The 27,006-nt window shown below is 39.2% G+C and overlaps 1 protein-coding gene across 2 annotated transcripts in view; it reads right to left on the bottom strand.

The window, feature by feature from the left end:
- rad50 (RAD50 homolog, double strand break repair protein) overlaps positions 1-27,006 on the bottom strand; it is a 49,871-nt gene that overhangs the window by 7,105 nt on the left and 15,760 nt on the right. For both annotated transcript variants that reach the window (XM_088603964.1, XM_088603963.1), the window contains exons 9-25: positions 22,286-22,451; positions 21,433-21,626; positions 20,071-20,277; positions 19,443-19,625; positions 19,046-19,203; positions 11,888-12,063; positions 10,926-11,163; positions 7,866-8,055; positions 6,925-7,051; positions 6,373-6,566; positions 4,808-4,918; positions 4,536-4,628; positions 4,327-4,440; positions 3,819-3,946; positions 3,479-3,703; positions 867-952; positions 439-581 (exon numbers count right to left, since the gene is read on the bottom strand). In XM_088603964.1, the coding sequence (XP_088460090.1) occupies positions 439-581; positions 867-952; positions 3,479-3,703; positions 3,819-3,946; positions 4,327-4,440; positions 4,536-4,628; positions 4,808-4,918; positions 6,373-6,566; positions 6,925-7,051; positions 7,866-8,055; positions 10,926-11,163; positions 11,888-12,063; positions 19,046-19,203; positions 19,443-19,625; positions 20,071-20,277; positions 21,433-21,626; positions 22,286-22,451 (2,733 nt within the window). The remainder of the gene's footprint in view (positions 1-438; positions 582-866; positions 953-3,478; positions 3,704-3,818; positions 3,947-4,326; positions 4,441-4,535; positions 4,629-4,807; positions 4,919-6,372; positions 6,567-6,924; positions 7,052-7,865; positions 8,056-10,925; positions 11,164-11,887; positions 12,064-19,045; positions 19,204-19,442; positions 19,626-20,070; positions 20,278-21,432; positions 21,627-22,285; positions 22,452-27,006) is intronic.

The following is a 27,006-nucleotide window of genomic DNA, read 5'->3' as shown; positions in this document are numbered from 1 at the left end:
TTCTAAACCAACAGTTTTTGCGACAATACAAATAATTAGCAGATGCTACTTAAAATCGAATAGGTTCTTTTGCATCTATTGCAAAATTATGTTACATTTCAAACATTTGTTTCAATGTTGCTGACAACAACTAAACTGATGTTGAGATTCCAAAAGCGATTCTTCAGCACAACCCTTTCGCAGAATATTTACCGGTTTCCTAAAAGGTTAATTAGTCAATTTTGACAAAAAAATATACCTGCAGACTGTGCAGTCTTTCTTTGCTTGCCAGAATATTCATTACTAACTTCCAGTCCAAGCTAGTAACAGTTGGTTTATGCAACTGCATCTTGTTGCCGTGTCAAAACTCTTTGACTAAATATGGTTTTAGAAATATGATCCACATTGTGGTACATTTACAGATGATATGATTGAAGCTATTACATCACTAGACCCTACCTTCTGCCCAGCACTGCATCTCCCTCTCATGTCCAGTGCAGTGTCACCCTTAACCATCACAACTCGGTAGTTGTAAGTTCTCCTCTTAAGGTTAGCTGATACGTTTTCGTCGACATCAGAGCGAATCTCCACATATTCAATGTCTGTAGAACAGAAAAGGAACAATGGATGTTTACCAGGACTCATTTCACGCATGAAAAGAAACAAACCTTTGGTGACATGGTATAATAAACACAAATCATGTACTGCTAATACAGAGTTCATTAAATCTGTCGGTCCAGGACAATGTTACACTACAATAACTAAACATGGACACTGATACCTCAGATCAAAACATACAGCATTAAAAAAGTGAACAGTGGTCAAATGTTTCTGACACAGTCATGTAATTGAACCATTTTTAAAAGTCATGTAAGTTTATTAATGACCTTGTCCACGGTAAGTACTTCTCCATAAGTCACGGATGATCTTATTGATCTCTTCCATTTTCATACCGTGAAACTTCATTATTGCTCTGTAGAATCAGAAATAACCGATTAGAATACAAACGACAAAATCACCTCTACCAGGATGTTTTTTTAATTGAACATTTTTTCCAACACTAGGTGGTGCTAGTTTTAGAATAATAGCAAAAAATGACATGCCTTTGAAGTGAGGTTTTACAGTACACATGCATGAAATGCAACTACATCTTATCTTTTCAATTTTAAACATTCTTATGAGCAAAATTTAGGGAAAAAGTAGGTTTAATTTGATTATACCCTTTATACAGAGTTCATGAAATATTCAGGACTGTAAGTCATGTTACACTACATGTATCACTACAATGCTTAAACACGGACATTGACACCTCATTCACAAGGTACAGATGCTGTATCCTGTCTAAAATTTAAACTGATCTTGTTAGATCTTAGAATCATAGCAAGTAATAGTATGGGATAGGATCCTGTTAAGGAAAATGAGGTTTTTGCTGTAATTGACAGTAGTGGACTAGTGGGTGGCACCTTTCCTTATGGAACACAATTTTCAAACCAATGCCCCCTCTTTGTTGTCAAGGGACACTGCTGCTGCAAGGGACAATTTAATGTCAGACATTAAATTGAGGTTTTAAGTAGTTGGACATTAAAAATCCTATGGTACTGTTAGTGGGGCTGTGACTCCAGTGCCCTTCGCTAAACTCTGCTTCTAGTCTAAATTTCCCCCTCTGTTCAGTTGGTGAATTATTTGATCTGGTGTGTAGTGGGACTGCTGGCACACGCTTGCTATGTGTTCCAGGTGGGTGCTGCACTTCTGTATTATATAAAGTGAGTCCTTTTTTATGTGAAAAGCTTAAGCATCCTCTGGTGTGAAATACATACAATTCAATCACAAGCAATTATTTTTCTTGAGTGAGGGAAACAAAATCCCAAAAGTTCATTACATAGCATTAAGGGTGCCAGGGACAAAACAGGAGTATTAAGGGTGTCAGCTATGTTTTTAAAGGACTTCTTCATCACCAAACTTGCAACTTGGATGAAGTGGTTCCTTTAATTTCTAAATCCTTCTTACTTTTATGTTCAGAAATATAGAAATTTAACATGGATTAAAAATGTGCATATTTAAACTTTGAGCAAATAAAAGTGAACCAACATTGATCTTAGTGAGCATGGAAACTCCCTACATGATGTTCATGAACTACTGAAAAAGAAAGGAAACTCAAGTGTCCTTATCAATGCCTTTGTTCACTTTGGCTATTACCATTACAGATTTCTGCAAACACATAACAAATGTGAGATGAATCAGCAGAATGCTTTCAGGAAGACAAAATACCTGAAAAAAAAACAACATGCAGAGATTATATCTTGCAGAGACCACATCCACTCTCAAGTTTGGAGGTCAAATTAATTTACTGGCCATGTCTTACTAAAAGTTTGGATCCACAGAAAAAAATATATACATCGTACATGCTGAGTTTTGAGACCAGTCTTTTTATTTCTTTATTCATTATCACATAATGTACTTAATTACAGTGTAGACTAGATATTGAAATTCCCCATCATTATTCATGTTATGCCTGTTGAAACTGCCCACAGGGAAGTGAGGTGATTGATGGAAAAAAGAACAGTCATTCCAAAAAGACATCATGGTAAGACTGAGTTTGACTATTCTGGGTGCACTGAAGCTGACAGTGTTGGTGTTCGTAATATGATCTTTATCTTGCGTGCTCGCAGTAAGTAATGCTGTCACTTCCTATTAGATAAGAGGCCGCAAAGTACTTGCTTTTGCTCAACAACTGTTCTGAACTTATCATCATTTTTAATTCTTTATTTGTTCTTTACTAAAGAAAACAAAAAATACATATATGCCTGTACACATATTGTACACTATGCAAAGCCTGATTTGAGAACCTATATTAGGCAAATATAAAGTCAATCTAGTCTAGATGCTTTGATAAAGCAAAATAGACACATATTACACTGCAAGTTTAGGCTGTGATTATGGAAACACTGATCATAAGATAACACAATTATAAAAAAAATGCAAATGCACCGACCAGCATGTGAAATGTAAAAAGTGTACACATTTATTTTCACATATAAAATCTCATTCTGTTACTAATAAGAAAAGAAACAAACACACCACCACATCTAGGATGGAAGACAAAAAATGAATGGGTAACAATTGGAAAAAGTCACTTCTATGATAACTAACAAATCAATATATTAATTATATTATATAAGTTCTAAAAAAGCTAGGAAGTATGTAATGTTAATACGTTTATAAATAATGTAAAGTCCACAGAATTAAAAATCACTAGGAAAAACTGCATCACCACAATACTATCTATTAAATCACTTGAGTAACATAGTGACCTTTCATCTGAGTAATTCAAATCATGTAACTGTAATGCAAGTGATATAACTCTGGATATCCCCTTAGAGAAAACAGTATGGTTAAAGTGGACAGTACATATCACTAGGATACCTGGAAAATGACCTTTTGTTAATTTTTTCTGCTAAGCACATAAAATACAGACCCTTATGTGTCTAGTTATACTTACTGATCAAGTGTCTTGTAATAGATGTCCAGGTCCTTGTTGGCCAGTTCAGTTGTTCTCATTACAATCATCTTCTCTCTGAACTTTTCCTCTGCGTCACAATACCCGTCCTCCCGCAGCTCCTTCCGAAACCGCAGGATCTCTTCCTCAAACCCCTTCTGCCTGCCCAGTGCTACGCTGCGATTCTTCTTCAAGTCTTCGATTCTGCTGTCCACCTCCTTCCGTTCACTGAACAGTCAACGAAAAAACAGTCCTGCCGTGATCATGTTTATTTATGGTAGGGGGTCAGACTGTTACATTTTTTTTTTAAAAGGCATCGATCTGCATTCCAAGTCTTTCTTACTTCCTCAGCTGCATGACCTGCATGTCTCCCATTTCCTTTATCAGGGCCCTTCGTTTCTCGGCGACTTCTTGAAGCTCTTCAATTCGCTTCCTTAAAGTCAGGTTATCCTGGAGCCATCTTTCTTGGATCTGGAAAAATAAAAAGGCTAACGTTCTTGTTTCTCTACAGCTTCTACAGAGGCAAAAACTGAGACAAAAATGAAAATACCACCTCCATAAAACAGATGATTCAGATTTATTTTAGGTGCATTTCAGAAGGCACATATTTGACTAAGCACTTGACACATTATGAACAGTAAATATATAAGGGCATTGCCAGTAATGAACAACATATACAATTTAATCGTATTGCTTAAAGACTTATTTTAGATATGATGGACATTTATAACGCACACTACACTCTATGCTTGCATTTGTTTTGCCAACAGGATCTGATTAATCTGAATATAGCACTTCATTCTGAAGTTGTTCTGCAGAAGCAACAGTTAGCAGTCATGTTGCTTTCTTACCTTTTGAGTATCAATGTCTTGCCTAATATTTCCCATTTCTATGCTGATCTTCTCTCTTTGTTTTTCGGCTTCATGGAGATGTGTGTTTGTTTCCTGCAGTTCAGCCTCCTTTTGCTACAACAGATGCACATTTTTCTCAATACAAGTTTGGTTAATCATTTTTTATTTTGAACGTGAGCTCAAAAACCAGAACTACACGACAGCATTACCTCTTTGTATTCATCCTTCCCCTCTTTAACATACTTCTCAATTTCTTTATCGCAGATGTTTATGTTCCTGATCTTTTCCTTAATGGCATTAATCTGAAAAAAAAAACATAAATCCCTCAGTGTCCGAAATAACCTTCTTAAGAAAAATCAATTTATAGGTTAATGTCAATCATATCATTATAAGAAAAGAAACAAATCATTTTTTTTACATTTCATATTTAGCTTATAATCACTTAGAAATCTTATGATGAAATTGCATTACTAATCCAGACCTTTTCCTGTCCTTCCTCATTTTTCTGCCTTCGTCTCTCTATGAGCTCCTGCTTCTCCTGCTGCAGTTTCTCCAGGGTCATTGCAAGAGGCGACAACTGTTCTTTGGCTTCCTAAAGAAAAGAAGCATCACACTAGTAACTAGAGGATAATGCCATTCAGCTGTAACAGATGCAAAACATCCTGTGACCTATGTGATTGAACAGTCCTCAAGTTTTCATTATGTGCATTATGCAAAATACGAATTTATCCCAAAACACTACTTACAACATGTGTGTTAAATATCCTAATAGAAGTGTATTAATCATATTAAAAAACACTATAAAGACTGCGCTAGTAGATTAAGTTTGAATGTCCAGCTGAGCTGAAGGTAGTATAAATAACTCCTATCAAAGTACTGGATTTACCACTATCAATATCTCACAGATAAAAGTCATTAATTCAAACTCAATTATCAATAAATACATAATCCAGCCATCCATTTTCTAACTGCATTATTTTATACAGTGTCGCAGGGGAGCCAGAACTGACCCAGACAGGCAATGGGTGCAAGGCGGGATACACCCTGGATGGGACACCAGTCCATTGCAGGGGGACACACAGAACGAGACACTTGCACCAGTGGAAAAGGTGCAAAACCCTAACATGATATATAAAGAGCCACTTTATATTAAAAAACTAATACTTCAGTTGATGGAAATGAAGGCCGCTTCATGGTACCATGTCTTGCTCTAGATATGACAACTGAAAAGTAACCTGAATACCAGTGGAAGCATGCATGCAGACATGAAGTGTCAATGAAAAGGGCTATTTAAATCTCAAGGGTCAGCTCTGCAGTTTATGTAGTCTAGGAAGCAATCAGTAGATTAAACTGCAACTAAACAATGCAGGCAAAGATGCATAAAGCCAGCAGCACCATACTGCTGTCAGCTGGGAAAGGACAAAGAGGTGTTACGAAACCTGTATGAAAAAAATGAACAATACACAACTACAGATATTAGTACTTTATAAGACATTGAAACACTACTAACCTTTTTTTTCCATTTTTAGAAGCAAAAGAAAACATTTTTTTCCATTTGTTAATGTCAGTAATTTTAGATGGCAGTGCTCTTTGCTCTGAGTTTATTCAGTCAATATAAAAAAAATTAGGTGTAAAAACACGATACTTTAAAAAGCTTCCAAAGAACAACAGATGCCATTTAGTATTTGTGATGATAATCTCAATGACTAAACTCCAGACGATTACCTTCTACATGTACATACATTATTATGTAGGCTACTTTTTCATCTGTCCTAGACTGTATTATACTCACACTACTTACCCTCTCTCTGACAGACATTCTTTTGTCTTATTTATTCATTTTACAATGAAAAAATAAGACTATTTATTATTAGACAAACTTTGTGGCATATCAAGCAGACTTTGTTATTTTAGGGATAGGCAGATCCCTTGACATTTCTGAGGCAAAGAACTCAATAGGCTCCTTTAATGTGCATAGTTTTAACATTTAATGTACAGTAATGTACATTTAATTTATAATACAAGAAAGTAAATGACTTAATGTACCCGAATCTCTCTATGTAAGGACTGGATCTCCGCAGAAAAATCTACACATTGCTCCTCCAACTGCTGCTGGCGCTGCATATTACTGGAAATTTGCAGTTTTTCAGCTCGCGTTTCATTAATGCTGCTTTTCAAGAGCTGGATTTGCTCCAGTTGGTCCTGGATTAGCTTTCGTTTCAATTCAATTTTGCTGGAGGCTTAAAAAAAGAGAATATTATGGAAGAATTACATAAACAATGTTAATTTTTTACATTGTACCCATTCATTAATAATCACTTATAAAGATGTCCTCTCTTATAGCATGATACTTTGTGACCTCTAGATACAACCACTCTAAGCCATTTAAAAAATATGCTTAATAAAGAAAACAAATGAAAACAACAGAATCCTTACACATAACAAGATGGACCATAATAAGAACCTACAGAACTTTCTTCAAAGTTTGTTCAAACACTGAGTTTCAAAATTAATAGATTTTAAACTTTCCGATACAGATTAAAGCAACCCTCTAAGGAAGATGGATGATAATATGAGTGAGGAGCACAGTGAGCTCACTTGTGTCCAGTTTGTGCTGTGTCTCCTGTTTCTCCTGATTGACTTGTTGCACTGTGCGGGACAAATCAATGCCTTGCAGTTTCGTTGCCTGCTGGGCAATTTTCCGTTCCACATCTTTCAAATCCATCTAGAAAAGTAGAACAGGTTATAAAAAGGAACAAGTTAATAGGTTTATTCCATGCTGAAAAAAGAAGAAAGAAAACACAACGTTTCGGCCGTGGAGCCTTCTTCACCTGCAGCCTACGCATGCTGACGCAGCTACCCACCTGAACTACTACAGGTGATAAAAAGACCTCTATAAACATGCATGGCATGGCACTAGCCAGCAGTGTGGAAGTGGTCAGGGTTCCAGACAGCGAACCAGGGGGTGATGAGTACAAATGTGGATACTATGGGACAGTGCTTGCGAACCCTTGAGCAAGGTACTTCATTCAGATCGCTCCAGTGAATGCCCTACTGTACGGACAAATCAAAGGCATCATGGTCAACGAAAGTTTGTTCTCATTTTGTTAAATAAAGGAATATTTATTTTCTTTTAAAGCTGCTAGCATAATCCCTAACACTTTTGACAAAGAACATGCACTAGAATTAATAATTCCTAGAAGTGCTACGGGAAACAGTAAGAGAATTATAATTAACTAAAGGGCAACTGTTTTTTAATAGTCCTGTGAATCATCAACTGGCACTGTATTTTTACTAAGTAACAAAATGTTTGATACCATGAAGGGCAGAGCAAACTTAAAGAGGTGATTTTCGATAGAAAAAAAGTCACTGCTTTTCATCAGAGGTCAGACCACATTAGCACATCATCTCAATGGAATTTTGCATTACACAGCACAACATTTGCAAGAAATGAATCACGTAGCCTAACGAGCATCAGCATGCCAATATGCACGTCCATGGCATGCACAATAGTGTTCTTTTGACAAGCTGAAGGTTACCAGATATCTGTCCATCAGAGAGATGTCCTGGAGACAAGCCTTCGCTGTCTCTTCTTCAGACATCAGCCTGGCCAAGAGGGTCTCCTGCTCCTCAATGTCATTTTTCAGACGATCTATATCACGGTTTACATTCTGGAGCCTGTTCCGCAACTCGGGCAGGTCCTTCTCGCCCAGCTCAGACACAGTCTGCCTTTGAAAAATAATGAAAATTTTCCAGATAATACCTATTACAGGTGTTCTTCTATCAAACTGCCAAGTAAGCTACAGCATACAATAACATCTAAATAACATGCAAATAAATTCAGCCAGGGGATAACCTGAAATAAATGGCAATTAAACCCTTTAACAGCTGTTGTTTCACTCAGGGTGGAACATTTAGTCTAAAATGCCTTTTGTTTATCATCACTGGTAAAGCAGAACTGCTTGTTTTAAAGTTGGGGAATCAGGAATATTTCTGGACTATTCTGGAACCTCTAGTCTCTTCAAAAACAGTTAAAAAGAAGGGGGTTCCTCGGCCCATAACAGTGCTTGCTCAAAGAACAGATGGAGCAGAGTTGGTTAAACTCAGAGGTGAAGAACCTGGCTGAAGCCCAGTGCAGGCTGGGATTAGTCAAGCAAACAACAACTGTGGGATACTGGTGCACCTGTAGGCTTGCAGTGACATCATTGAAATATCTGCTACTCCACCAATTAGTACTAACTCCCCTGTCAGGTGCTTTGGAGCAAATAATGAATGCCCTTGCAGGTGGAGAAGCACATCTCATTTCTTTCCGAACTACTAAAGAAGACACTGTCAGAAAACAGGGTGTGTATGTGATAAAAAAAGGTTAATTCTGAAAAAAAAATAATTCTGAGAAGCTGCCCATCAACTCGTCTCAGATTTTGTTTTAAGTAACACCTGCAAATGACATTTCTCTAGCAGTTGAGCTGACATATACTGTATTACATCTAAGCATTGAACAAAATCTCAGACTTTATAATGTATAATAGTTTACGGCTATTACGGTTCAATTAATACAGCCCCTCTCCCAGTCACCTATGACTCGATGTAAATTCAGCTTTATGTAAAACCTTGCAGAGGTTTCATAATTACATTTTCAAGTCACTGACATGTTATGTTTATAAAGAACAAGTGTTCTGTGAGTTGATTCTGTGAATAAATAATGAAGAGTACAAGTAACAGAGACACCACGAGGATGCCATTTTACACTCTGAATAATTCACATTGCACTCATAAACTAATTTTATTTTGTGAACAGTGGTAAAAGGTTAAGAAACTCCAATGTTTAATTTATTATTTACTGGAATTTTTTTTAAGTGTATGCTAAATTTGGGGCTGTATGGTGCTATCGCTGTGTAGTTTGCATCTTTTCCTTGTGTTCACGTGGGTTTCCTCCAGATGCTCTGTGTTCCTCCCACAATGTGAAATGTGGCTCAGGTGTGAGCGTGTGCATCCGTGTTGGCCCAGGGTGCATCTTGCCTTGCGCTTGTCTCATTTGCTGAGATAGTCTCTGGATCCCCAACAACCCTGGAAGAAGCTTTTAGGAAATGGGCGGATATTACATTTGGTGTTAATTTATTCTAATTATTTTATTTTAAAATGTTATTCATTAAGCAAAACATTTTAACTATAAATATAATGAATGATCATTCTCTATACGTCTTCAAGCAAAGGCTAAGAAAGGGTCAGTTCTGACTTAGGTAAAAATCGTGTTACACAAAGGCCTGATGAACAGAATCTTTGCATTAGTCAGGGTGTATGTCAGATAAGAATGTGTGTATATTATCCTGTGGATCTTATGATATTACAATCACGTTTGGAAATTTGGGATGAGTCAGGTCTCATTTTATGGGAATTGCAAGATACAGGCTATAATTATGTACAAATATAACTTTTATAATAATTAAGTTTTAAATAAATTAGCTGTTAATCAGGTAACAAAAATCATACGAAAAAAAGTAAAGAACACACTTGAAGTAAAAACAGTAATAATGAGAAACGTCATGATCATTCCTAATACTACAGTGACCTCTTGTGGAAATAAGCTTGCAGCTATGTGTGTGCACTGTACTATGCAATTGTAAGGACAGGATAAAGCAGCGATCTTCATTCCTGGTGCTGGATGGTTTTGGTCCACCAGGTTGTATAGGGAACATATAACTGCCAATGAGTAAAGATTTGGAAACAACAGGAAATCTAGATAAATAGTAGATTTGGCTACAATTGCGTAGGATCAGAACGACATAATGGCTTTATTTAAATAATACATTCAAATAAACTCATTACAAGGCATGTTGATGGTGGAATGAAATCAGAAGACATGGCAGACTTCCAGGATCAAGTGTGATATAGCTGATCTGATAATAGCATTTAGATAAACAATGAAACAAAAATGACACAAACACCTAGGTGTTGCAATTATTTCACTAGGTTAACATTGATAAAATTATTAGTAATAGAGTGACCAGTCTGTACTATAGAATAATTTCATGTCAGTAACAAAACCTGACAGTAACCTGAAGCATATCCCTAATCCTTGAGTTAAATGCAAATGGTAGTTCATTCACAATTGTTTTTTAATCCAATTAGAAAGTGTAATTCTGCGATCCCTAAAATGAAGTGTGAATGTAAAGCCGTGTTTAGAATCTGTAGAAAATAATTTAATAATCCAAAAAACATGGTGCATATTAATTAAAAATTAAACATCCATCCATTTTCTAACCACTTCTTCCAATTCTGGGTCCTGGGGGAGCCAGAGCCTATCCCAGCAGGTCTGACACAGACACAGGCACGTATACAGACACACACTCACACCACGGTTTTTCCCAGAAAGCAATGAACCTACCAGTGTAGTTCTGGACTGTGGGAGAAAACCTCCATAGGAAGAAAATACAGAAACCAGGGCCTCAGCCCTGTGAGGCAGCAATGCCATCCATCGGCCCAACTTGCCGCCCAAAAAGAAACATATGAATCCAAAAATAACACAGAAAATGAAAGGGGTTTTTGATGCGCGAGGAACATTATCCCCTGTGAATCTGGAGCTTCGTGTGGCTCAATACCTGATAGGTCGCAGCCCCATCATCTCATCCTTCTTCTTCTCTTTCCTCTTCAGGTCTTGCTCGGTGTTCTTCAGCTTGTCGGGAACGAGGCGCAGCTTGGACTGCATGTCGTTGATGACATCCTGCAGCTCGGCCTCGGAAGGGAACATCCTCTGGCAGACCGGGCAGCAGGGCTCCCTCTCCTCTGTGAGCTGGCTGATGAACTGCGTGTACACTGCTGTGGCCCCAGCGAGCATAGCTGGCAAAAGAGCAGACACTCAGAAAGCTCAAGCCCAAGACACTTTACAGCCACCAAAACAACGATCTAGGTAGAAAAACTCATCTGAAATAGTATTTTGAAATAAACTGTACTTTTATTTCTGGTTCAAACATAGCATGACACAAAGGATCTCATGACAGATGTCAGAAACCCAGAGGAAGAATATACCCTCTGTAAAATTTCCAATTCCCAAAAGAAACAGTCCACATCTTCTGAAAAGTATAATGTAGTGAATTGCATTGGTTTTTTTAAATAAAAAAACTTACTTCTTATGTTATATATATATATCTGTATAAAGAATAAATTGACAGCACTATCAAAGAGTCATACATGGGTGTTAAGGTTGTAACAGACTTACTAATCATACTGTAAAAGCCATCCTTTCAATTTGAATTTTCCAGCCAATTCAAAATCATCTATTTCAAGACTGAGAGGATTACAAAGAGATGTGTTTTCATTCAAAGCTTTTGTCAATAGAGATCTCGTATGTAAAGACAAGATTGAATGGGTGAGTCTGACTGAGCTGAATTGATGGTCATTGGTTGGATGAATAGGGGTGAATAAAGTTACTGGAACCATCTGTAAACAGTTTTTGGAACCAGGCTGCAAAACATCCATATGTTTATTAATCTGTAATTAAGCAATGCTACATTTATTCTATGACACATTCCATAAGTGATACTGATGAAAAACATCTCCACACCTCTTTGCTTGGAGGTTTTTTCTATGTCATCTTGCAGCTTAGAGAGATCAGATTCAAAGTCTTGATTTCCACACACTTCAAACAGTTTCTCCTGGTAAGTCTCCAGCTGCTGCTCCTTGCGTCTTATTTCAGCAGCACTGTGGTTTTTATTCTGTTCTCCAGAAGCCAGGTCCTTACTTGTATGAAAAAAATGGAAAAGTCAACCATCACTGAATACTTCACTTAGCACTAATAATGTACTAATCTAAAGCATGTCAATCATAATCCCATAACTTCACATAGTATTTTATTTCACATCTCTCTAAGCACAACAGTGCACCAGCAAGAATTAGTACTTTTTTCTTTGATTAATTGCTACCTCTTAGAATACAAGTACTAATGTTCCAAAAATGTTCCTTAGTCTACATATATTAAAGTATCCATTACAACTACATGTGACTGATTCATTTTTTATTAATTAATCTTATTAATTATCCACAAACCATTTGGTCATTAGAAAATATTATTCATATGAATCATGGGATGTTTCAATATTTCAAATACTTTCTTTAACTTTTTTGTTGGTGTTGAAGAAAGATGTGAAGACGGGGGTTTGAATTTAATCCTTTCTGTAGGGCGTTTAGACTTCTAAGTCACAAGCTGGGGTTTATGGCAGGGAAGGGGGTTAACTGATAAGGATTGCAGATGCAAGCTAGGAACCCCCCTGGGTGTAATCTTAAACTGACCATTTGTCCAGAACATCGTAAACTGGCCAAATACCATGAAGCCCCCTCTTTACCATCAGACCGAGTGACGTCAGAAACAGAGAAGAAGACACTATATAACCCAAAAGTTTGTAACAGTACGGGGAACAATACTTCGGTTTGGTCGTTTCTTGCGGGAAACAAGACTTCAGCTTTATTGTTCCTTGCATGCAATAAACTCATCTGTTTTACTTCATCTCGGGATCAAGAACCTTATTCGTTCTATTACAACAAATTTGGCGTTGTCGACAGGATGCTCCAGAAGGCGTGGAACTTCCCATCGGCAGGAGAGACGGTCAGCGCGCAAATTACTAAGAGGTAAGGACTCCTCTTTTATTTAAAAGTCTCGACTCTCTCTGACCTATTGGAAAGTCTCTGCTCCCTGCGAGAATCGCCCGACGGAGTAAACGTGAGTTCCCGAATTCCTCTGGCCCGGGGAAGATACCGGTGTATGTAATGGGTTGTTTGCTGTAAGCCCAGAATTTGGTCTGGCAGGCGGTCCGCGGTATTGTGTACAGGCGTTCGAAGCTGGTGTATGCCTTAATTGCGCGTGGAGTTTTTGAACGGGTTTTGGACCTTTACCGCGAAGTTCAGGACTGGTGTGGGCCTTAATTGCGCCCGGAGTTCTGAAGGTCAGAACTGGTTTGGGCCTTAATTGCGCCCGGAGTTCTCAGGCTCAGGATTGGTGTGGGCCTTAATTGCGCCTGGGGTTCTAGAGCAAGTGGCGCATTAAATGCACGTAGTTCAGGACTGGTGTGGGCCTTAATTGCTCCCGGAGTTCTGAGGCTCAGGATCGGTGTGGGCCTTAATTGCGCCCGGGGTTCTGGAGCTGAGTGGTACATTAAATGCACGTAGAATCCAGGATTGGTGTGGGCCTTAATTGCGCCCGGGGTCCTGAGATTAGCTACGCCTTGATCATGCACGGATTGGCGTGGCGTGGTTTTTTGTTTTAAAGGAAACAGAAGTAGGAGATATATATATATATGTATGTTCTTGGTGTTTTCCTTGTTTGTGAAATACATATACACACGCACGACACTAACATAAACACACCTCATAATAAAAGAGCAAAGCATTAAGTAGCAGGATTTAAAGGACGTTGAGACCCGAGAATCGCCCTGATTGAGCTCAGTGTGTAAGTCCACCCCGGGGCAAAAGCAGCGATGCTAGCGTTCTGGGGATGGTGAATTACTGATCAGGAAAGGGGGTTTTCGAGGTCTCGTTCCTTACCTGTGAACAGTGTTGCGTAAGTCCTCTCTAAAGTCTCTGAGAGGCATTTAGATCTGGAGGTAACAGACGCCCTTGGCTGAATGAGTGCAGGAATGCACAGGTTTTTCAAGTGAAAGCATCCCCTTAATGTATGAGCTGTTACCTCACACACGACAAAAGTGAATCTTAAAGAGACCGAACATGTGTGCTAACTGATGGTTTGAGAAAGTGGTGGAAGGGTCCGTTTATATATCGGGAAAAAAAAGGAGAAAAATATGCGAAAAGTTGAGTTTGTCAGAGGGAGTCTGGGGCGAAGACGTCTGTAAAGAAAGTATATGAGTATTGATTGGCAAAAGCACAAGCATGTAGCTCCCACCCTGGTGCACGGCCGGCACCAGTGGTGGCAGATACATGAGGAAAAAAAAAAAGAAATTGGGATGTGACTTAAAAGTGTGTTTACGGGGAAAACAAAAACCCGGAAGAAAAGATACTTTACTCGCTACGAGAGAGAATAAACAAAAGCGAAAAGAGGCAGTGCAGGAGAATCAGAAACTAAAAGAAGAATTAGTTCCTGGTTGCACTGCACTAGTTAATGTGTTATATCCTGCTCTCCCATAGGGGAACAGACAGGCAGGAAATGAAAATAATTGGGATCAATTCCCACAGTGACCATATGGAGACAGGGGGTCTGAGTGGGATGACACCTGGTACGAGTGTGATAGAGACGGAACAGGAACTCCCTTCTTAAACAGAGGGCGCCCGCAGACCTGTACTCTCACCCTAAGCGGGAGAGGGCCTGATGTAGCGGGGGCTGGCGCTGTTGATGACAGCGTCACTCTAAGTGTCTAGCACCCCGTCGAGGGGGGTCCGCACTCGCACCTACCTTCCCTGATTCCCCCATACGATCAAATACAAAACTGGGAGATATTGACCGGTGGGCTAAAGTACCGTACCCGAAATTAGAAATGAAGCGAACCTGGAGTGCGCTTCAGGAATTAAAAGGATTAATGTAGAAGTAAAACAAGAATACAGCACATTGTAGTACGAAGAGAAAAATATATTCTCGATGTGTATGTGTGTTTTATGAATTTGTGTGCCGGCATGTATGTGTGTAACTGTGAGTTTTGGTATACTAAATGACGGTGTGAGTGTGTTTAGCCAGCGGGACTGGCTAGAGACGTAACTAAAGAGACTTGACGAAAATCAACTTAAGGAGATTGGAAAATATAAGAGTTTTTGTATTTTTATACAATTAGTTGCAATAGTGGAAACAATTTGGTTTTATTCGAATGTCTCGAAACCAGACATGCTGAAACGCTGTAGGTTTAGAATCGAGACTGGGGAGAATAACGTCTTGTGAGAAGATCTGTTTACCTAACGATTAGATCCTGTAAATCCCTTGTAGCCTCCCTAAGTCTGTCCCAGTCCAGTGGTTAAAAATGTACTGTTAATGGAGTGTTGGTTTCTCTGTTAGGGGATACTGGAGCACTACTGTCATGCTTGTTTCACTCCTCTGTTCAACAGTGTGCTATAGATTAATGTATATGGGAAGATGGCAGGAGGCCACAGGAGTATTGGGACAGCAAGTTTTACTTGCCGAGTACCAGATTTTAATGGGTGGTTTTATCCCAGATCTATTGGGTTGGAATATTATGCATTACAAAGAATGACTATCCAGAACAGGGTATCACGTGGCTTCAACTGACGGTGATCACTCAGTATGTTGATGGTATTCTGAGTGCTTCCCCTGACGAGGAAACCCACAAGTCTGAGTTGCTTCAGCTTTAGAGTGTCTAATAGAAGCAGTTATGATAAGGCCCTTTTGTGTCTAGCATTGTGAAATTTTAACAGGGCCTGGGTGCAATGTTTTTACAGGGTGAGCACAACTCTTAACAGATCTGCTTAAGGGGGGAGTGCAGTACAAGGACAAGATTGCCTTGGTTCCCGCAGCAAAAGCCGCCTGTAATAATTTGAAACAAGTTCTCTTACAGGTGCTGAGACTGGGGTTTCCTCAGATGGATCAACCATTCCTTTGTATTATTGCAAGTTGCTGACAGAGGCCACCTAAGGAGCCCGCGAGCAGGTCCTGGAGGCGTGGGGACCACCACCACCTGAAGGAGGGCACAACCTCATCCCAGGAGAGTGGGTGTGGATCAGGAAATTTCCTTCACAGGTTCTCCAGCCCAGGTGGGACGGACCCTACCAGGTTGACAACCGAGTCTGCGGTTCGAGTGGAAGGAAAAGATCGCTGGATCCACGCGTCACACTGCCGACGACCCTCATCCCCAGTTACAGACTCAGAATTAAATCATTTCTGTTAATAACGTTAATGGTTACTGTAGGACTATGTTCCACAGGGATTAATGATCATCACTCCCGCAAAGGAGAACATGGAATTAATTCCTTTTTAGGCCTCTCCTATCTGACAGCTAAGAAAACCAACCAAAGTGCCTGCTGGGTGTGTGCCGCATTACCCAAATATGTACAGGGAGGACTTCCTATGGGGGCCATTCCTTGGCGTCTCGAGGAAGTCATAAGCATGATCATTTGGAGGGATAATTTAGGAGATTTTAATATGACAAACTATGGGGGTTGCCATAACACGACTTTAACCTGCACAACATTACAATATCTACAGGAGCGAGGCTTAGAGCCCACGAGTTTCACAGGCTCTTACGCCCCTAAATATAACAGAAGCCATACACCACCATACCTGACTCTAAATAAGGAACGTGAGGGAAACGTGTTTTAAGCACAATAATGGTCTGCACTTGGTTGGATGGAGTCGTTGCAACCTTACCATCACTGCAAATATATCCACCTCTACCTTCCAAATTCCAGGATGGGATCGGCACACCCCACAATTCGGTATAAGCTTCTTATTTTCAGAGGCATGGGGAGCGCCAAACGGAACATATTTCATTTGTGGAAAACGGGCCTACCCATGGTTGCCAGCCCAGTGGTCTGGCTCATGTTATTTAGGATATGTGGTTCCTCATATCCGTGTTCAAACCCACAGCCCCTTCGGACCTAACCACAGACCACAAAGAAAATTGGCTGATTGGGAATCTTATTTAGGTATAATATTTCCACAAGCCGGCATGAACTTTCTGAGTCGAGAGTTAATTCAAATGGCCTCGATTAGCAAATTCTACCTCATCTAGTCTGAAGGCTGTTAATGATGAGATGGTAGCCCTCAGAACAATGGCCATGCAGAACCGACTAACTTTAGATTATGTACTGGCGGCCCAAAGAGGAACTTGTGCAGTAATTGGCACTGAATGCTGCACATATATTCCTGATAATTCTGAGCACATCTCAGATCTGGCCCAACACATTTACAATGAGGGACAGAAATATCAGGACTATTATACTGAAAATTGGGGAATTGGGTCTTGGGTAAAGTCTGTGTTTGGGGCCTGGGGTGGAACCTTTTTACAGTGTTTATTTGTAGGAATAGTATTGTTTATATGTATAATTGTAATCATCACGTGCACAAAAACATGTATCACATCTTGCTATAACCGTGGAACGTACAATGTCATGGCAATACATACCTGTTCGCCAAGAAAGGAAAGATCTGCCCTGACATTGTATGTATAAAAATAGGCTACACTGACGTATGCCATATTTTATAAGGGGGGAATGAAGAAAGATGTGAAGACGGGGGTTTGAATTTAATCCTTTCTGTAGGGCGTTTAGACTTCTAAGTCACAAGCTGGGGTTTATGGCAGGGAAGGGGGTTAACTGATAAGGATTGCAGATGCAAGCTAGGAACCCCCCTGGGTGTAATCTTAAACTGACCATTTGTCCAGAACATCGTAAACTGGCCAAATACCATGAACCCCCCTCTTTACCATCAGACCGAGTGATGTCAGAAACAGAGAAGAAGACACTATGTAACCCAAAAGTTTGTAACAGTACGGGGAACAATACTTCGGTTTTGTTGTTTCTTGCGGGAAACAAGACTTCGGCTTTATTGTTCCTTGCATGCAATAAACTCATCTGTTTTACTTCATCTTGGGATCAAGAACCTTATTCGTTCTGTTACAACAGTGTTATAAACTGTATAATTCAAAGGAATGAAAATGTTTTCAATTTTAATTTAAGAGGTGACTTTAAATTACCATGTCTGTTCTTGGATGGATCTGGATTTGAAAGAGTGCAGAAAAGTCTGTCTAGTTTATAATATTCTACAGGTCCACTAGAGGGAGACAGATCTACACTTTAAAAAGCACAGCAGGCTGTAAGTATGTGTTTTAATTTGTAATTAAAAGAACAGCTGTGAAAAAAGAACAGAGCTTGTATATGATCTGAAAACAACCTGAATAATAATTACTACCCTAGTTATATTTTCCATCTAAAGATAAATATTCATCTAAAGAGAGAGTACTGTCAATATTTTAATACAGAAAAAAAGAAAGGACCTCCTTAATCAAAGGTTCTGATCAAAAGAACAATTTTCATTTCAGCAGTGATCCTCATTTATACCAACTCACTAAGCATGATTTTGACATCTACATGAAATGTTTTAGTGTTTCTTACAGTAAAATGTAGTTTTGTGGAACTGCAAATTGATTTCAGAACGTCAGTACAGAGCTTACATATTTTAATTATATTTACGTAACCTAACGGAAGAACAATAACCTTAAAAGCGGATGATGCAAACTGGAATTTACAATAAGATCTATTAATCACCAGGAGGGGCCAACCAACTTACTCTTCTACACCTTAGTATTTAGTTTACCTGAAAAATATTATTCAGAACTAAAACAGGTGATTTTTTTCCCCAACACCTCGCATTTGTGAAAACCAAAAGCAACTGTTAAGAACAGAAACGTGGCGGAATTTTCTTTAGGCTCCGTATCATCACACAATCTAAAACATCACCCACTAATGAAACGTCATAGAACACGGCTCTATTATACAATTAATTGCCACAGCTTGTGTGAGAGAGCTTGTGTGGTTTATAATTCTTACAGAAACCATGTGTAGTCACAGCAGAGAGAAATATTTTCCTCTACGGGCCTAGGGGAATCCTCCGAGATCTAAAGGAACAAACGTGGAACAAAGGAACAAAACTTCCAATATCCTTATGTGAAAGCTTTACCACAGATGGGACTGATGTGCACATCAGCAATGCCTTATCTAAAAAAGTACTTTAAAGCAACTAAATAATTAACTGTGAAAACGTTTGTATACTTACGTCATCCTATACAGTTTGTCTCTTGTTTGATTAATTTCTCTATTCTTTGCATGAATCCAGTCCTCCAGTTGTCTCTTATTTGGAAAATAACCTAACAGGGACGTCAGTTCATCACTGTGACGAGACTTGATTTTCCTAACTTGTTCATCCTTATCAACCTAGTAAGAAAAGAAACAATTCCATGTATTCTTGGCCCGCGAATTTGTTTAAATTAAAACACACTGAAAAACATATGTGAAGAGGATTTAAGTGTTGTTCTCCAAAGGTAAAATTATATTGAGCATTGAGCTTCTATTAAGATCGGTGAAGTTTTACGGTTGCAGGTAAAGAGAGAGCAAGTTTTATTAGAAACATTTATACTTTTATGCTACAACAGGAGTGAGTCAACATGTTTTACCTTATCTTTTTTCAGCATGTCCATCTGAGTCCTTGCCATTGTGTGTGAATTCAAAAGCTCCATTTCTTGGTCTAGTTTGCGCTGTAAACGGTCCAATTCGACTTTCTCACTCTGAAGGTCTGTAACCTCTGCCTTCAGGGCTTCTATGTTAGAGGTTTCCAAAACATTCTCCAGTTCCCGCTCCTTCAAATGAGAGAGAGGAATAAATAATAACCTAGATTAAAACAACACGAAAAATAGAAGCAAGCCTTCAGATGCAAAGAGGTTAAGATACATGTTGATGTGCATAATAATTAAATAAAAGGAGTACAATACTCAGAACTGTTTCCAGACCCTTAATCAGAAGTTTGTTTTAAATGAGGCTGAGTAATTGTCTGAATGAGAAATTAGGAGATATGAAACTCCAGAACTATTACCATTTAACATAAATGTAGTCTATCACTGGGAATGGCTGAAAGGCATTATTCAAGTCAAAACTCTCACGTTTACAGATGAATAAAAGAAGCTTTCATGGTGTTCAGTGAAACTGCAGGCTATCAAGCAACAGTGTACTGTAGTTTTCTATCTAAGAAAAGTAAACTGATGTTATCTTCAACATTCAGTTCAAAATCTTTTTCTTTTTACTCACTGTTTTCAGAAGTTCTTGCTCCATCTCTTGCAGTCTGTCTGATGACCCCTCCAACTTCAGCAGCTCATTCTTCACACTTTTCAGCTCCTGTTGTTTTTTATTCTGTAGGTCCATCTTTAAGTCAATTGTTCGCTGCAGTCCTGTCTTTTTGTCTCGTATCTCATCCATAGCGTTCTGTTTCATTGCTTCTTTCTCTTGGAGATCCCTCTAATATTGTTGAAGAAATTAAAGATTTTACATCAATTATTAGATAATTGCAAGACATATACTGTATATATTCATATTATTTCAAAATATTAAAATACCTTAATAGTGATAATTCTTGCTCGCAAAAGACAAATACAATCTTCACAAAGAAAATATTTAATTCAATCTACAGAGTGCTACGTGCTGTATAAGTAGGCCAACTGGAGGTATTATATCTTGAACATATATGGGCTTTTAAAGCCTGTTCTTCCTAAACTCGGTAGACAATAGTTCTTTAAGACAGAAAGGCTTCAAAGAGATCAATTAAGTTTCAGTTTTGCAGAAATGAGATCATGATGTATTTTGCTAGCTTTCAGTCAAAACCAAGTCAAGATAATAATAGCATGAAATTGTGGTATTCCTAAAAGGCAAATAAGATGGGTATTAAATAAATTGCAATAAATGGGTTCTTTTTTTAATGAAACAGTTCAGCCTTCTGTCTACGGATCATCTGTGCAGTATCTCCATATCCTGAAGTAGTTCAGGTGGGTAGCTGCGTCAGCATGCGTAGTCTGCAAAGGAACAAGTAATAGGTTTATTCCTTGCTGAAAAGAGAAGAGAGAAAACAACGTTTTGGCTGTGAAGCTTCAAGTTGTGTTTTCTCTCTTCTCTTTTTAGCAAGGAATAAACCTATTACTTGTTCCTTTGCAGACAACGCATAGAATAAACCTATTACCTATAACCTATTACTAGTTCATCTCCATATCCTGACTTGTCTTTATTTTATTCATTTCAACTGGGAACTCTAGTCCACTGCCAAGGATGAAGGTCCCCACATGACTTTAACTGAGGAACAAATTATATCTGAAGACTAACTGAGAATATATTTGAGGTTACAGTAAGGAAATATCTGTTGTTTCAATTTCATTTTGCTAACTCTGCATCAGAAATGCCAAGACTACCTTATTTAGCTAAAAAATAACAAATTTCCACCAGTGAACTGCTTAAATGTGTTGCTGTTAAGGCACAAGCCCATTCCTGTTATTCCTGTTTTGTAATTGTGTATAAAAAGACATTTCAGTTTAGAGAAGAAACATGTTCAGTTTAACTGTTTTCTTTTCTCTTTTTGCAGTTTAATTGCAAGAAACACTTATTCTGTTATGAAAATAGTCCTACCATCACTTGGTTTAATGCTTCTGTCTCCTTATCTTGGCGCTCTTTAACTTGTCCCTGGAAGCTTTGCAGCTGCCTCTCATTAAAAGGTGACCTTTCATAGCCATCCATTTCCAGGTAAGCAGCTAAGGCCTTCACATGAGAATCTCTGTTCCTTATGCTCTGCTGGTTTCGGTCTGCCAGCAACTGAAGACGGCCTAGTATGAAAGAAAATATCTATATAAGCACCCACAAATACACAGACAATATATACACAAGGAGTTGGTATTGAAAGGTATGTATGTTTTGCAGACAAACGTGAGTAATTATTGTCGACGTACAACATGCTATCATGGAAATTCCTTATTCTCATAAGCAATATGAGAATAAGTGGGCCGCCTTCTTTTTGTAAAGGCCCACTGTTTTCCTACATGCAAACTCAAAATATACCTGAAATACTCTGCTGCAGTGGATATTTTAGCTTCTCCAACACATCTCTATTAAAAAGTGTTTTTGCTACAGTGGAATACAAAGGAATAGTTCAAATGTTTGAATGGTAAAATAAAGCATTCTACTTAATAGACTCCCACTTTGAGTCATTCTGATGGATTCTAGGGTCTGCACGATCATGTTCATTAAAAAAAAAGAAGCAAATAATTAAACTTTATGCATGCTTCTATAAAACAAGTTAACATTTTTTTAAATATTCAACATCTCACAAAGGATTATGGAAAAGCCTGCAATGGATCAAACTACAATGAAAGGGAAGCCTTGCTCACTTATTTGTATATCAGCTGCCGCCACATATAGACTCTTAATTATCTATGCTATCCGCTTTAGGTTATTAATAATTTGAAAGGTGGAAAAAAAATTGTACCCTGCTCCACCAGCAGATCAGACTTCTGGCGGTTCAGTCTCTGGTATTCTCTATTAGTTCGCTCTAGCTCACGCTGATAGTCATTCAGTCTCCTCTCTTTCTCTCTCACTGTCCTCTGGTGGTTCTGGTACATCTCTCTCAGCTGCTCATCTGTGCCCTGGAACTCCTGACACCAGTGGAATGACATACAGTGACACGTGCACCACAGGGAAACAGGAACAGGCCTTCTGCTGGAGCATCGCTCTTCAGTGGACCACCAGCAAGTACCTCCAGAATTAACAACACTTCTGAGATTTTATACAAAAAAATACACAGCAGATTACGTTTTATGATGTAGTGCATTCAAAACTGAGGGAGAACAAAATTATTAATAGACATAAAAGCCTCAAGTATATTGCAAACAATGAAGCACTGATACAGTTTCCTAGGTACCACATTAAATATTTTTGCACAATCAAAAACTTACTAAGTTAGGGCTATTATAATAACACAGCAGAGCTTCAAAACTTCAAAGCTTATGAAAAAGAAAACCTAATGAGAAAAATTTGTGAATCCTTTGAAATGATCTATTCCTGCAGTATTTTCTTCTAAAATGTGATCTGATCTTCATCTCAGTCACAATATTTGATGAACACAGTCTGATTAAACAAATAACACAAACAACTATACTGTTTCATGTCTATATTAAACACTCACTCTCTATGCTGGAAAAAGTATGTAGCTCTAGGTTTGAAAAAATGGCATCATCTTCAATAACACCTTAAAATGTATATGTAGAAATGTAATTTGAATTTAAGGTGCTTTCATATATTATATGATTTAGAAGTTTTTGAAGCAAAACATCAAAATAAAATATGTAAATACACTATTCATTTGCTGAACTGCACTCTGAAGAGGTTGACTTTGCATTATACAAAACGTACATTAAACAACTGTTAAAGGCCTACCACAAAAAATTATATAAAATTCAATTCAAGCCTTATTATGCTCTGGGGAAAAATTGTTTTACAGCACATTCCAGTACAACACTAATACATGAAAAATTAACAGCATAGAGAGTACAAAAGTGTTACAGGTGATAAAGTTACTTTGCACTGTTTCGAAGAGATATTCCAGTGGGGATGAACAATTTCCTGAGTTTGTTACTTTCACACCTGCGTGACATAGAGGTGTCTCCTAGATGCAAATAGTGTAAATTCACAATGGTTGGGGTGACATACACATTTTCGTGCTTAGCCTTCTTTACAAACCTTATGCTTGCAGGGTGACATGGCTCCTTTAACTCACAACTGGCAACCCGCTGAAGCTAAGTAGGTGTGACCCTGGTCAGTACCTGGATGGAAAACCTCCCAGGAAATACTAAGGTTGCTGCTGGAAGAGGTGTTAGTGGGGCCAGCAGGGGGCGCTCACCCTGTGGTCTGTGTGGGTCGTAATGCCCCAGTATAGTGACGGGGAAACTATACTGTAAAAAGGTGCCATCCTTCCGGCGAGACATAAAACCGAGGTCCTGACTCTCTGTGGTCATTAAGAAACCCAGGGTGTTTCTCAAAAACAGTAGGGGTGTAACCCCTATTTAGCCTGGCCAAATTTCCTATTGTCTCTTACCAATCATGGCCTTCTAATAATCCCCCTCTATGAATTGGCTTCATTACTCTGCTCTCCTCCCCACTGATAGCTGGTGTGTGGTGAGCATTCTGGCGTACTATGGCTGTCATTGCATCATCCAGGCGGATGCTGCACATTGGTGGTGGTGGAGGGGAGTCCCCATTACCTGTAAAGCGCTTTGAGTAGAGTGCCCAGAAAAAGTACTATATAAGTGAAAGCCATTATTATTATGCTTGTAGAGGATAGTTAAGATGATCTGATTTGCCCCAATTATTCTGCTACTTATTTTCGCTAATTTTGCCAGCCTATTACAATGAACAGTACTGATTTTATCAAACCAATAAAATGTAAGTAATGACACTTTCAATAAATTCTTATAGAAAAGCGTAAGTGTTCTACCTTGAAATAACTGAGTTTCCTAAGACTAAAATCTCTGTTGGCATTTTTTAAAAATGATATCACAACTTTTTATCATCTTATATCTTTGACTATGATGGAGCCTGCTAATGGCTTTTACATGCTGAACTGTAATCATCACGCCTGCTTGATCACAAAGGCTTCCCCCCATACTTACCCCCAAATGATGAATGTTTACCCAAATGGTAAATGTTTACACTAAACTCCTGATGACAAAGGAAGGTTTCTATTTCCTTCGGTTACATCAAAGACAGGAGGGGGGAGGAGGGGGGGGGGGGGGGAACGTATATATAAGTTCTGTAGGACCATATCCACTATGAGCTACGTTAGGTACTATAACTATTATGTTGCTTACTGTGGTTCTTTGTATGCATACAATAAAGCTTGGCTGGACAAACGAACACTTCAGGCTCAAATTTCTTGGTTTCTATAATTTGGCACTGCTTGCAGGGTACTCCAACGACACAAGACTTTCCCACCCAGCACCCGAGACGGCATTCTGTGGACAAAATCAGAGGTAAGGACTCCTCTTTCCAAAAGTCACGACTCTCTTGTGCTGTGGTGGGGAGGCTCTCTTGTCCAGCGAGTACAGCCTAAGTGTAAGTTTGCAGAGCCAGCAGGAATTCCCTGGCCCAAGGGAGGCACCGGTGCAGTTGTGGGTAAGTGCTGTAAGGCCTGATTCTGTCCCGGGCAGGCATTCTCTATCTAATCCAGTAATTCGAGGGAACGACTATGCAGATGCGGCTACCAGGCAAGCAGCCCTGGGAATGCAGGTCTGAGACCACTGTTGGTGGAAAAAAAAGGACAGCTATAGAACATTCAGGCTGAGGCCTCTAAAACTGGACATGGACAGGGTTAGAAAAGAATGTGGCGCTGCCAGCAGACCGAATCCCCTGCATGCCCTCACTGCCTAATGTCTTTTGTTGCCTGAAATTGGAGACCCAGGTGTGAGTCAAATGGTGTGCCGGTTTTCCCAATGGGTGGGGACTGCCCTGCAGCTTGGATTCTAATCAAGGGACACGCTTCACTAGAAAGGTTTCAGGCTGTGATCGCCTCACCGGGAGTGAGTTGGGATCTACAGTGCCCCCATCATCCTCAGTCTTCAGGGAAAGTGGAGAGGGTTAATCGAACCCTCAAGAAGAGACTCACCAAGTATTCTGTGGGAGGGGTCTCCTGGATGGAGCTGTGTAGTTTGAGAGCTGGGACCAACTGGACCACAGGACTAAATCCTTTTGAAGTCGTCACTGGGAGGCCAATGCGTCTCACTGACACTTTTGTTGCCACCATCATGATCCGAGACAATTAACTAATTCTTTGTTGCAGTATTGTCATTTGCTTTCACAGGCCAATGGCCTCACCACCCACCAAGTGAAGGCGGCCTGGGGAAAGACCATTCCTGGAGGCCACGAAATACAGCTGGGAGAGTGGGTGTGGATTAAAAAGATACCACCCCAGACGCTTCAGGCTGAGTGGGAGGGGCCGTACCAAATGCTGCTGATGACAGACTGTGAAAGTCCAGAGGAAGGACCAGTAGATTCATGCCTCATTCTGTCGACGTGTCCAACCTCCGGTGGAATCCACAACATAAAGACTATTTTTACTTTTTGTTTTTAGGAGTAGTGTTGTTTGTGTGTATAATTGTTATAATCACATGCATTAAGAGTACAATCAGGAGGGGGGGGAAACGTGTATATATAAGTTCTGTAGGACCATATCCACTTTGAGCTTCGATAGGTACTATAACTATTATGGTGCTTATTGTGGTTCCTTGTATGCATACAATAAAGCTTGGCTGGACGAAGGAACACTTCAGGCTCGAATTTCTTGGTTTCTTCAACTATGACCAATCCCAGGTAGGTTTAGTCATTGAGAATTTCTAGTCAGACAGTACAAGTCAAGTACAAGTGTGAAGTGTTAACATCTCCTAAAAAGAATTTAGAAGCGACTGGGAATACAGTGCCAAATACCACCAAGTTTCTTTTATAGTCATATAGCCGTTTCTTATCATGTGTTAACAAACCGTAGCTTAAATATTTCTGAAATCAATGGTCAGATCAATTAGCAAGTCTGAAATATGCAGAGACAGCAGTATTTACAGAAGATGACTAGGCAGGCAGCAGTTTTATCTTTAACGATCAGCGAAAGAGCCAAAGGTGATTTCCATTTAGAACACTGGTTCCTATCACTGACTGCCCACCTTGTCAAAAAAGTAAGACTTTCTGAACGAACAGGATCTTCAATTTGGTCCTTAAAAATTAGATAGGCAGAGAAACTTGCAGAACGAATAGCGTTTTGTCATTTGACAACTTTACAGTAGAAGCTTGTGCTCTTTAAATTTCAGTAACCTAGTGTGTAAATTTAGAACCTGGAAATCTGGTGTATGCCAGGTAACAATCCGTCCACTTGAGACATGAATGACACCAATAATGGAAGTGGCTTTTGACCGAGAGTATTTTTACCAGACATGGGGAAAGCCCAGTTTCACACCCACTACTTCCTTGATGTCTGTCACAGACAGTACTGTTCTATTCGCAAGGTTTATTTTCTCACATGTGTGGCACAGATATAAAAGAGATATTGCATCTACATCAAATAAGGATTGAAATTAGAAGCTTGCCTAATGCTATAAAATGCAGCAGACCAGGGGAGTTTGATCTAAGTCCATGAAGACACGTGTTTCCACTATTGTTCTAGGTCTC

The sequence above is a fragment of the Lepisosteus platostomus genome, chromosome 13 (assembly GCF_059453375.1).
Source record: "Lepisosteus platostomus isolate fLepPlt1 chromosome 13, fLepPlt1.hap1, whole genome shotgun sequence".
Taxonomy (NCBI): Eukaryota; Metazoa; Chordata; class Actinopteri; order Semionotiformes; family Lepisosteidae; genus Lepisosteus; species Lepisosteus platostomus.
The sequence above is the reverse complement of the archived record's forward strand: the minus strand, read 5'-3'. Positions and strand labels throughout refer to the sequence as shown.